General features: G+C 38.9%; 1 protein-coding gene across 25 annotated transcripts in view; it reads right to left on the minus strand.

Moving 5' to 3' along the window:
* Positions 1 to 12,917, minus strand: part of LOC117328142 (protein FAM149A-like) — an 85,594-nt gene that overhangs the window by 25,029 nt on the left and 47,648 nt on the right. For 21 of the 25 annotated variants that reach the window (XR_004532885.1, XR_004532889.1, XR_004532916.1 and 18 more), the window contains exons 1-3: positions 7,220 to 8,132; positions 857 to 952; positions 155 to 296 (exon numbers count right to left, since the gene is read on the minus strand). Coding sequence is in view for 5 of the 25 variants with exons in the window: in XM_033885539.1 (XP_033741430.1) it covers positions 155 to 296; positions 857 to 952; positions 7,220 to 7,413 (432 nt within the window). In the remaining 20 variants the exon portion in view is untranslated. Of the gene's footprint in view, positions 1 to 154; positions 297 to 856; positions 953 to 7,219; positions 8,135 to 12,917 lie in introns of those variants that run through there. The other 4 variants (XM_033885644.1, XM_033885636.1, XM_033885616.1 and 1 more) reach the window with 3 other exon arrangements.

Below are 12,917 nucleotides of genomic sequence, written 5' to 3' on the forward strand. Positions count from 1 at the left end.
GGTCAATAGTGCCTTTGTATGTAAAAGGTTAAAGTGATGTGTCATACAATTTCAGTATTCAAATATTTTGGAAATAGATATTTAATAGAGAATGTTTAACATTTACAGTAGTACCAACATACAGTCTGTGATATACATATCAACAATTACTTACATCCCAGGAGTAGTTGGAGTCAGTAGAGCTCCGCTCTGTTGTGTTGCCTGTTGTCCAGCCTCCACGTGCACTCGAAGCATTGCTCTGGGTCTCTGTGATAGTGGGAGATGATCGCCCACTACTGCTTGGCGTTCCATTGTAGCTATAGAGATATAACAATTATCAAAGTCACATAGAGGTAATATTTTAGTTATGAAGATACAACAAAAGTCAAGGTCCCATAGAGGAACCATTGTAGCTCTTGAGATACAACAAAGGTCAAGGTTCCACAGAGGAACCATTGTAGCTTTGGAGATACAACAAAGGTCAAGGTTCCACAGAGGAACCATTGTAGCTTTGGAGATACAACAAAGGTCAAGGTTCCACAGAGGAACCATTGTAGCTTTGGAGATACAACAAAGGTCAAGGTTCCACAGAGGAACCATTATAGCTTTGGAGATACAACAAATGTAAAGTCACAAATAGGATCAGGTAGTTATAGAGAAAGGTCAAGGTCAGAAGAAAGAATAATTGAAGCTGTGGAGCAAAAGTCAAAGTCACAAAAAACTATGAAGATACACCAAAGGCAGGGCATATCATATGATGGTGCTTTCTATACAGCCATGATCGTGGAATAATAAACATTTATCTTGTTATGTATCATATTAAAAAAATCTATATAGACACTCAGGGCAAATGACAATTGACAGTTGGGAGACTTACTTTGTGATGGCATTTTCTACACTGGATAAATACTCTGGGGGAAGGCCCATAGAGTTGATATCAAGGACACCTGGTACTACGGATGCCAAGCCTCTTCTGGAAAAAATAAATGAATATTTTCTTTTATTAAAAATAAGAGCAACTTGATAATCCATAGTAAAAAGTACAATCACAGGGAATCAAATTAGGCTTAAGTTGTTCCCAATTATTTTCCTATGAACATAGTAGTCAGCTCTATGGGAGAAATCTGACTAAAATAATGTCCAACATGATTTTCTAACCTCCTATAAAACTGAGTAATTTATGTCAGTAAAGAGAGGTTCTACTATGTATAGACCTGATGTCAGTAAAGACAGATTTTATTGTGTACAGATCTGATGTCAGTAAAGATAGGTTTTACTGTGTGTAGACCTGATGTCAGTAACGATAGGTTATACTGTGTGTAGACCTGATGTCAGTAAAGATAGGTTCTACTGTGTGTAGACCTGATGCCAGTAAAGATAGCTTATACTGTGTGTAGACCTGATGTCAGTAAAGATAGATTATACTGTGTGTAGACCTGATGTCAGTAAAGATAAGTTATACTGTGTGTAGACCTGATGTCAGTAAAGATAGGTTATACTGTGTGTAGACCTGATGTCAGTAAAGATAGGTTATACTGTGTGTAGACCTGATGTCAGTAACGATAGGTTATACTGTGTATAGACCTGATGTCAGTAAAGATAGGTTATACTGTGTGTAGACCTGATGTCAGTAAGATAGGTTATACTGTGTGTAGACCTGATGTCAGTAACGATAGGTTATACTGTGTGTAGACCTGATGTCAGTAACGATAGGTTATACTGTGTGTAGACCTGATGTCAGTAACGATAGGTTATACTGTGTGTAGACCTGATGTCAGTAAGATAAGTTATACTGTGTGTAGACCTGATGTCAGTAAAGATAGGTTATACTGTGTGTAGACCTGATGTCAGTAAAGATAGGTTTTACTGTGTGTAGACCTGATGTCAGTAACGATAAGTTATACTGTGTGTAGACCTGATGTCAGTAAGATAGTTTATACTGTGTGTAGACCTGATGTTAGTAAGATAAGTTATACTGTGTGTAGACCTGATGTGAGTGGGTTACAGATACAGCCAGTTGTAATGGGTTTTTTGTGTGAAATCTAACAGTTGTAAACTTACTGTATATTGATTTTTTCAAATTAACATACAAGACAAAAAAACAGACATTATCATCATGTCATAGTCAAATTTCTCTATTTATTTAGCAAAACTGTTTGACTCAAACAAACATACTTGGTATAACTTTATTTTTTATTTATTTAAAGGGTGATAAAATCATTTAATATGAGACAAAAATAAGTTGTGACTAGGAGACATTAGTTTGTTATTTTGGCGACGGTTGTTTTGTTATGTCTCTGTCACAGGAGATCGTATACCAGGGACCTAATAAGGCATGCTCTAACATGTCCATTCCATCCTAATATTGACAGGTTTGGCTGATCACACCTAGATACATCCACCCAGACACACATCATTCATACAGACATGGTCCATCGAACCTCTGTAATTAACCAACTGTAAAATGGACATGATACATTATAATGAAGTGAGGCATGTCAGATGTATTTATGAACATTTATCGTGCTGTTTCTCTGTAACTAACACAGCCCCTTGGCTTGTCGATCCATCAACACCAATCATATCACACTGCCAAATCTACACTGGTTTTCTGGTGTATAAGGGAAGTCCTAGATAAGGATCTGTTTTGTGGAGAAGTGTAAGAGTATAATTACTGTTTTAACTAATAGACCTTTAACAGACAAGGCAAGGGGCTCTTCTACTGGTCAGGCCTTATGTTGTTGGTATTGAAAAATGCTGATTTATAACTGTTACAGTAATGTGAAAGTGGCCATATGTATGTTTGGCATGATAGCCCAACAATCCATCTCCTAATACACCAACAGCTCAGTCACACTTCATTCCATTATAGGCTCCCCACCAACATAATCACCATTGTTATCAAACATTTCATTTGTTGGAATACATTCAAAATATCTGAAAGAGAAAGTATTAGCATGTAATGATATCTCAAAATTCCAGCTAAATAAAGGATTGCTTTGACAGATTCTTCTTACAAAAGTACAATTTAGGATTCAATTGACTAAATTTTATATAACTTTGTCAGTAAAAGAAACAATTGATGTCAGCACGGATTTGGATAGTATGCAGCCATATTAAGATGTAGAAACACTGCCAGCCACTGTCTAGGTAACACAATATTGATAGCTTAACTCTCATTCCTAACTTATTGTATTATAGGAGAGGGAAACTGCAAACACCTGGGACTGCCAAATTCTAGATTAAGGCTAAATGACCAATAGCATTCAGTCAAGTCCAGGTTTCACCAAGGCTTTGACCCTGTAAACACAGCCTTGAGACCTATACCACATTCTGCTACATTATCTTATTACTTGGAATATTATTATATAATAGGCCAACCTTGTATATTCCTAAAACATTCGTAAGAACTGAGGAGAATGACATTGAATCCAATATAATCCAATACTCTTCTGATATTGTTGAACTATTATGTATGTTTGTATATGTATTGCCATCAAATTATATCAAGAAATTAGAACTGTACAATAAACATTTGAAACTTAATTTGAATATAATAGACATGTAAATTACATGTGACAAGCCTCATATACTGTTGTCCAAACCTTTGAATATTGAAATAAAACAGTAACAAGTACAAGCATTGATAAACCTGAACCACCCTGGTTGTAATATAGTGCCTGAAAAGCAGTATAGGTTAGAGAAACATCATCTACCGGGGTATAAGTCAAACCTTGAAAGGCACTCTATCTTGAGTGAATCGGTTGTATGGTAAATGTTGGTTATAAAATCTAGCAAATGTAAACAACAGTGGGTAAGGCATGGAGAAGTTACAGATCCTATATGGAAGTCACCAGCAATAAAGACCATGGTGGTCACCTGGACTACGAGTCCCGCCTGGTCAGATGTCCAGTGGCCAGGGTTTACAGGGCTGTAATCCCCCTGCTGTCCACAGGTATTACCCAGTAATCAATCAACACAGCCTAGCGGCCTGTTTGTTTACAACTTAGTCAGGCTAAAAGCCCTTTGAAGGACAAGTACATAAGTATCATCTATTGCCTTCTATAATGAAGCAGGTTACTAAGTCTTCTTTGCATTTATAGATTACAGATCGATACATTGACCACTTCTTATCTAAAGTTACATGGTGACACTGGTCAGCTAAGATGCCAGAACTTCTGACCAACGAAAAACTCATGAGTGTCCTATTAGGAGGAACCACACAAGCCAGAATTTCTAACCAAAGACATGGTTAATGACATCAGATCTACAGACAACCCTAGGCCAGGAACCAGCATTTCTCACCATTGGGTTAGCTAAACTATTGGAACCCTGTAAGTCATATGTTAAAGATGGCATTGGCCAGTATTTGTGACTGAAGGAAAACTACAAAGCTTCTCATCCCTTATAGATTTCCTCTCTAAATACATTGGGCATTAAAAACAAATTTGGCAGGATTTCCTGTCAAGTAATAAAGATTGTCACTTGGACAATAGCTTACAAACAAAGTTTATTGTCACCATATATCCGCCATGGTATCCAAGACATCATTTTATAGCTTCAAAATATTTAAACTTCACAAGACATAAACCTGTAGTTAATCCAAACATGAGGTATACATGTACGTAGAGTAAGCTAGGCCAGCTTTGGTACATAGCCCAAGTACTCCTACAAGTCAAAACAATGTAAAATTCTTACATGCAAAATGCATGGTAATTATTGTTTGGGAATTAATTAATCAAATTGTAACTATTCCAAAACTTATCAATAAAAGTAGTTATAATATATATAAACATATGTTTTTTTATATTAATTAAATACTTCAAAGCTTGTGCAACTTCACAAATGTCCATATCTTTTCAAAAGGAAAGCAAAATGTAAAGATGAAAACAAGGAGGGTTCATCCTCCATAGCCAACATAGAATATATTGATTTTTCAGTTTGTAACTGCTGGACTCCTGCAGCAAGTGTATCAGATCAGGTCAACATCATCTCAAATCTATCTTAGTAAATAAACATATATAGAAGACTTCCTGGTTATAATTGAGCATTTTTACATGGTTTGATATTGTTCCCCAGAACAATGGAACATGTTACTTGTATCCCCTTGGCAACTGCTGGAATCGTGCATCAGACCGGTAGAGCCATCAATAGTTGTGTACACAAACCTTGGTCCGTTTCAGAGACTGACAGAGATAGAGAGACACATCCAAACTTATCAGTTTTATGGTGTAATATCAGACTGGTTGCTATGCTTGCCACTGACATTTAGATAGGATTCATGTTGGAAACAAGACTCTGGTTTTCAGTAGTTGTGATATTACACATCACACTTTCATCTTTATTTTGCTACCTTTGAAAATGATTTTATATATCATCCTGAGACCAATGGTTTTTATATCATCCTGAAGTTAATAGTTTATCATCCTGAAGTCAATGGTTTATATATCATCCTGAAGTCAATGGTTTTATATATCATCCTGAAGTTAATAGGTTATATCATCCTGAAGTCAATGGTTTATATCATCCTGAAGTCAATGGTTTATATATCATCCTGAAGTCAATGGTTTATATCATCCTGAAGTCAATGGTTTATATCATCCTGAAGTCAATGGTTTATATATCATCCTGAAGTCAATGGTTTATATATCATCCTGAGAAGTCAATGGTTTATATATCATCCTGAAGTCAATGGTTTATATATCATCCTGAAGTCAATAGTTTATATATCATCCTGAAGTCAATGGTTTATATATCATCCTGAAGTCAATGGTTTATATATCATCCAGAAGTCAATTGTTTATATATCATCCTGAAGTCAATGGTTTATATATCATCCTGAAGTCAAAGTTTTATATATATATCATCCTGAAGTCAATGGTTTATATATCATCCTGAAGTCAATGGTTTATGGTTTATATATCATCCTGAAGTCAATGGTTTATATATCATCCTGAAGTCAAAGTTTTATATATCATCCAGAAGTCAATGGCTTATATATCATCCTGAAGTCAATGGTTTATATATCATCCTGAAGTCAATGGTTTATCATCCTGAAGTCAATGGTTTATCATCCTGAAGTCAAAGGTTTTATATATCATCCTGAAGTCAATGGTTTATATATCATCCTGAAGTCAATGGTTTATATATCATCCTGAAGTCAATGGTTTATCATCCTGAAGTCAAAGGTTTTATATATCATCCTGAAGTCAATGGTTTATATATCATCCTGAAGTCAAAGGTTTATATAACAAACTGATGTTTTCATGGTTTTGTATTACCCTGATAAATATCCTGTAGTGTTTAATGCCTCAATCAGTCATATGGTGTTAAATGGTCCTAAATTGTCCTATAGTTTATAAGTCCTGCAGTGAACAGAAAGCACTGTTCTGATATGTCAAAAATAAAAAGATTCCGAAATCATCACTTGGGTGATGATATAAGCAGTGATGATATATATGTTACCAAGTCGATAATTTCTGATATTTCAATGGTAAATATGTAATTAAAAAAAAATACCACTTCATAAAACACCAATGCTGAAAACTGTAAAAGCAAGCCATGATAAATTATTAAGAACTAAACCAATTCTGGGACAAACCAACTACATGTACATATAATTATAGATCCTATTCTCCAGGGAAATTATTCAAACATTTATGAGAATTCAACATCAAGTACAGACATATCAAATCATTGGTTGAAATTTTATCACATTTCTTTCCTATTTTAACTGTGAATTTTCCATTCAATAAAATCGTACCTTTTTACATATACATACTAAGTTGCATCAATTAATAATAAGTAACATGCATCAGTTATAAGACACAAAGTCATGTATATTTCTAACTTATTACTTCATGTCTAATTGATAATTACTAGTAACCCGTGTCTAGTAACAACCCACCAATATCTAATATTGCTCAAAAATGTTTTTAACAAATGCAATTGATTGTCCTGTGATACCTTCAAACTTCCAGTCACACATATGTGGTGCACCCTATCATTTTTCACTATTTCTAAATTTCAGTCACACATATGTGGTGCACCCTATCATTTTTCACTATTTCTAAATTTCAGTCACACATATGTGATGCACCCTATCATTTATTACTATTTCTGACTTTCAATCACAGATTATTTTGCCCTGTGAATTTTTTATAATATGGTCAATAAAAAGAAATTTTCTTTTTTCAAATATGCTACAAGATCAAATGTTCCAAAATAATATGGACATTACCTTCTGCTGTGTATTTTGGCACTGACACAGACAATGGCTTTAGAGAGGCCATAGTGCCGTTTGTACAGGGGGAGGGAGACACGGGCGCGATCCAGCCCTCCCCTATTGATGCAGCGGACCTCAGCACTGCGTACCTCACGGTTTTCTCTGGGGTATAGCATGGGCACATATCTCACAAGTGCATCTGTCCCCATCCCAGTACTGACCCCACTATTTCATCCTCATCACTGCACTCATAATCAGCATTATCATTATACTCAATACAAAAATCCAAGATCACATGTACATCAGCTTAATCCCAGCAGCTATGATTCCTCTAGAAATACATGAAATCTTATCCATAGTGAGCTCTTGTTTTTTGATTCCATGGAAACAGTCATGTATTAATCAGCTTGTCATGAAAAGTGCGAGTTGACAGCAGTGAACACCTGTCCAGGTAGATAGTCACGATGGACACAACAGCAGTCAAAGACACTCCACCTAAACATCAGCCTCCTCTTATGACCTACTGATGCAACATCAATTTATTCATTAGCTACATCAGGTCCAGGCACATACTGCCAGAACACTGAAGTAGAACTGAAGTAATCAACAGCGGCCACTTAGGCGTGTGTGTCACAAGTCGTCTTCTCACCTGTACTATAGGTGTAAATTCCTACCACGTGGTCACCACTTTTCCTGGATACATTCCACCAAAGCCAAACCTATACTTGTAACATATGCACAGCAATTACCTGTTCGGGCTTTAAATGCTAGTTTTAGTATAAGAGGACAAACACTTCTTTGTTGACCCCCGTTAAACATCCACTGACAGTGAAGGCAGACTTTGACAGCTTTTCCTTTTGTACAACACAAATAGAATAGTTAAATGTCATATTAGAGGTGTCCGTGATAAACTTGTGTTATAGGCTAGAGCTTTGTAGTCTCTAATAAACTTCAGTTTGTATCACATCTAACTTCCCCAACACCACAGTCATTAGTAGCAATGTCAGTCCAAGGCCTATATCCTTGCGTGACTTCCTTAAACCAGGGTCCAACTCTGCTTAACGACCCTCCTCTGGTGATACAAATGGAGTTAGGCACACAAGGGCAACCTTATCAGGGTTCCTAGGGACAGCAGATAGCCAGGAAAAGGCCACAAGATGTTGTCATTTCATTATATTACCTGTGGCCTGGTCAGTGTTGTAATTGGTCGTGGTATCTCATCCAGGCCTGATTTACAGGCCCATTGATTCCACAAAGCTGGCAACCCACCGATTCTATCAAACCATGACCAAAAAGGCTGGCCAGAATTATGATTACCAAGTGATTAATCCTGTCCCCTACAGAGATGGAGAGAAAGTGTAATCAAAATCAATTACATGCCTTTGGTAGAATGGTGATTACAGAATTATATGTAACATTTCATTACCATGCAGTTTTTTGTCCTAATTGCTGATGACTGTTCACACTCTGTATCAATTTGACTTCCTTTTTATGTATTATATACCCTGGTAAAAGTTATTACTCAGAGTTCAATTCAAACTGATCTTTTGTGACAGACTTTATCAATCAATGTTTTCCAATAACATCTCCACTTTATATATAACAATTCTATCATCTACAATTGAACTGCTATTCTAGTCAGGTGCCAGTGGTGAGTGTAATTCTTCACTAAGCGACCAGAGTTCAATTCCCCAATTAGGCATCAAAAACTGTAGGGTCATCTATTAAACTGCCAGTTTTCTCAAGTATCCACCCACAATAAGACCCTCAATCTATACAAACCATATTTCGGTTTACATTTCTATACTTTAAGTCATAAATCTTGCTTAATTTAACCATGTGCTCATCAACATTAGAGAAGTAAATTTGAAATCACTCAAACAAATGTTCAAAGTATGAAATTGACCAAGATTGTAAACATGTACATTCAGGTAGCGTCTTGACATATTTGAGGTCTAGCGATTTCTTTAGGTTTCTGGGTTACACAAGTTGACAAATTACATAAATACACAAAGATATGATATATTCAGTTTTTGTCAAAGCAGGGAATGAAGCGTGAACAATTTTAATCTTCAATGATAACTTTCATGGTTGACTGAACAACTAGGAAATGATCCCACAATTCATTAAAAACAATTTTACACAAAATTGAAAAAAATCAATCAATAATTGGCCAACATTGTGAAAGACTGGGAGTACTATCTGTGTTTGTCTGATCAATGTGCCTCGGTATACAGGCCATGTCATGCTTGCCCTCATCAAACACGTACCTGATGTCAGGCTTTGTTTATAATCCCAAGTCAATGTTTGATACCATTGACAGAAGGGACTGTCTTTCATCAACACTCCCTAACATATGACAGGTCAACCATGTACGTTTACTTATGTAATTGAATTTGACAAATTCACTACTATTGACAAACTTAAGTATTAGTGAAATTGAACGATGAAGATATATACTTAACACAGTTTTATAGAAACAACTGCATCACATAGAGGCTGTTGTTCATCACACTATGAAGTGTGTCATTTCAATATTTCAGACAACGCATCCTAGTATTATCAGAGATGTAAAATGAAACTAGTTTCAGGGTGATCCCTGCGGAAATGCAGTTGACTTGAATTGTCAGGCAACCACACAAACACTTTCCCCATAAATTATAGCAAAGGATCTCTGAACACAAACACTGGGAGCTTGGATATAGTCATAAATATTAGATTGCAATTTCATAACGTATACCAGGCAAAAAATAAACTCAGTCCGACAAGATGTATAATTAATGTGTTTTGGTGTGGAAGCTCTGGATGGAATCATCCAGGGACATAAACTGTATGCTGGGTATTAATCAGGGAGCAATGATACATGACTTACTGAAAACAGGGAAGGGGTATATGTACCCACCCAACACCCCTCAACGACAGAATACAGGCAGGGGTTATATGAACCCACCCAACACACCTCAATGACAGAATACAGGAGGGGGTTTATGTACCCACCCCACACCCCTCAACGACAGAATACAGGCAGGGGTTATATGTACCCACCCCACACCCTTCAATGACAGAATACAGACAGGGGTTATATGTACCCACCCAACACCCCTCAATGACAGAATACAGGCAGGGGTTATATGTACCCACCCCACACCCTTCAATGACAGAATACAGGCAGGGGTTATATGTACCCACCCCACACCCCTCAATGACAGAATACAGGCAGGGGTTATATGTACCCACCCAACACCCCTCAACGACAGAATACAGAAGGGGGTTTATGTACCCACCCCACACCCCTCAATGACAGAATACAGGCAGGGGTTATATGTACCCACCCAACACCCCTCAACGACAGAATACAGAAGGGGGTTTATGTACCCACCCAACACCCCTCAATGACAGAATACAGGCAGGGGTTATATGTACCCACCCAACACCCCTCAATGACAGAATACAGGCAGGGGTTATATGTACACACCCCACACCCTTCAATGACAGAATACAGACAGGGGTTATATGTACCCACCCCACACCCCTCAATGACAGAATACAGGCAGGGGTTATATGTACCCACCCAACACCCCTCAATGACAGAATACAGGCAGGGGTTATATGTACCCACCCCACACCCTTCAACGACAGAATACAGGCAGGGTTTATATGTACCCACCCCACACCTCTCAACAACAGAATACAGAAGGGGGTTTATGTACCCATCCAACACCTCTCAACAACAGAATACAGACAGGGGTTATATGTACCCACCCCACACCCATCAACAACAGAATACAGAAGGGGGTTGATGTACCCACCCCACACCCATCAACAACAGAATACAGAAGGGGGTTTATGTACCCACCCCACACCCATCAACAACAGAATACAGGAGGGGGTTTATGTACCCACCCCACACCCATCAACAACAGAATACAGAAGGGGGTTTATGTACCCACCCCACACCCCTCAATGACAGAATACAGACAGGGGTTATATGTACCCACCCCACACCCCTCAATGACAGAATACAGAAGGGGGTTTATGTACCCACCCCACACCCCTCAATGACAGAATACAGGCAGGGGTTATATGTACCCACCCAACACCCCTCAACGACAGAATACAGAAGGGGGTTTATGTACCCACCCAACACCCCTCAATGACAGAATACAGGCAGGGGTTATATGTACCCACCCAACACCCCTCAATGACAGAATACAGGCAGGGGTTATATGTACCCACCCCACACCCTTCAATGACAGAATACAGACAGGGGTTATATGTACCCACCCCACACCCCTCAATGACAGAATACAGGCAGGGGTTATATGTACCCACCCAACACCCCTCAATGACAGAATACAGGCAGGGGTTATATGTACCCACCCCACACCCATCAACAACAGAATACAGAAGGGGGTTTATGTACCCACCCCACACCCCTCAATGACAGAATACAGACAGGGGTTATATGTACCCACCCAACACCCCTCAACGACAGAATACAGAAGGGGGTTTATGTACCCACCCCACACCCCTCAATGACAGAATACAGGCAGGGGTTATATGTACCCACCCAACACCCCTCAACGACAGAATACAGAAGGGGGTTTATGTACCCACCCAACACCCCTCAATGACAGAATACAGGCAGGGGTTATATGTACCCACCCAACACCCCTCAATGACAGAATACAGGCAGGGGTTATATGTACCCACCCCACACCCTTCAATGACAGAATACAGACAGGGGTTATATGTACCCACCCCACACCCCTCAATGACAGAATACAGGCAGGGGTTATATGTACCCACCCAACACCCCTCAATGACAGAATACAGGCAGGGGTTATATGTACCCACCCCACACCCTTCAACGACAGAATACAGGCAGGGTTTATATGTACCCACCCCACACCTCTCAACAACAGAATACAGAAGGGGGTTTATGTACCCATCCAACACCTCTCAACAACAGAATACAGACAGGGGTTATATGTACCCACCCCACACCCATCAACAACAGAATACAGAAGGGGGTTGATGTACCCACCCCACACCCATCAACAACAGAATACAGAAGGGGGTTTATGTACCCACCCCACACCCATCAACAACAGAATACAGGAGGGGGTTTATGTACCCACCCCACACCCATCAACAACAGAATACAGAAGGGGGTTTATGTACCCACCCCACACCCCTCAATGACAGAATACAGAAGGGGGTTTATGTACCCACCCCACAACCCAAACCCCTCAACAACAGAATACAGGCAGGGTTTATATGTACCCACCCCACACCTCTCAACAACAGAATACAAGCAGGGTTTATATGTACCCACCCCACACCTCTCAACAACAGAATATAGACAGGGGTTATATGTATCCACCCCACACCTATCAACAACAGAATACAGGCAGGGTTTATATGTACCCACCCCACACCTCTCAACAACAGAATACAGAAGGGGGTTTATGTACCCACCCCACACCTCTCAACAACAGAATACAGACAGGGGTTATATGTACCCACCCCACACCCATCAACAACAGAATACAGAAGGGGGTTGATGTACCCACCCCACACCCATCAACAACAGAATACAGAAGGGGGTTTATGTACCCACCCCACACCCATCAATAACAGAATACAGAAGGGGGTTGATGTACCCACCCCACACCCTTCAATGACAGAATACAGAAGGGGGTTTATGTAC

The sequence above is a fragment of the Pecten maximus genome, chromosome 1 (assembly GCF_902652985.1).
Source record: "Pecten maximus chromosome 1, xPecMax1.1, whole genome shotgun sequence".
In the NCBI taxonomy this organism is placed as follows: domain Eukaryota; kingdom Metazoa; phylum Mollusca; class Bivalvia; order Pectinida; family Pectinidae; genus Pecten; species Pecten maximus.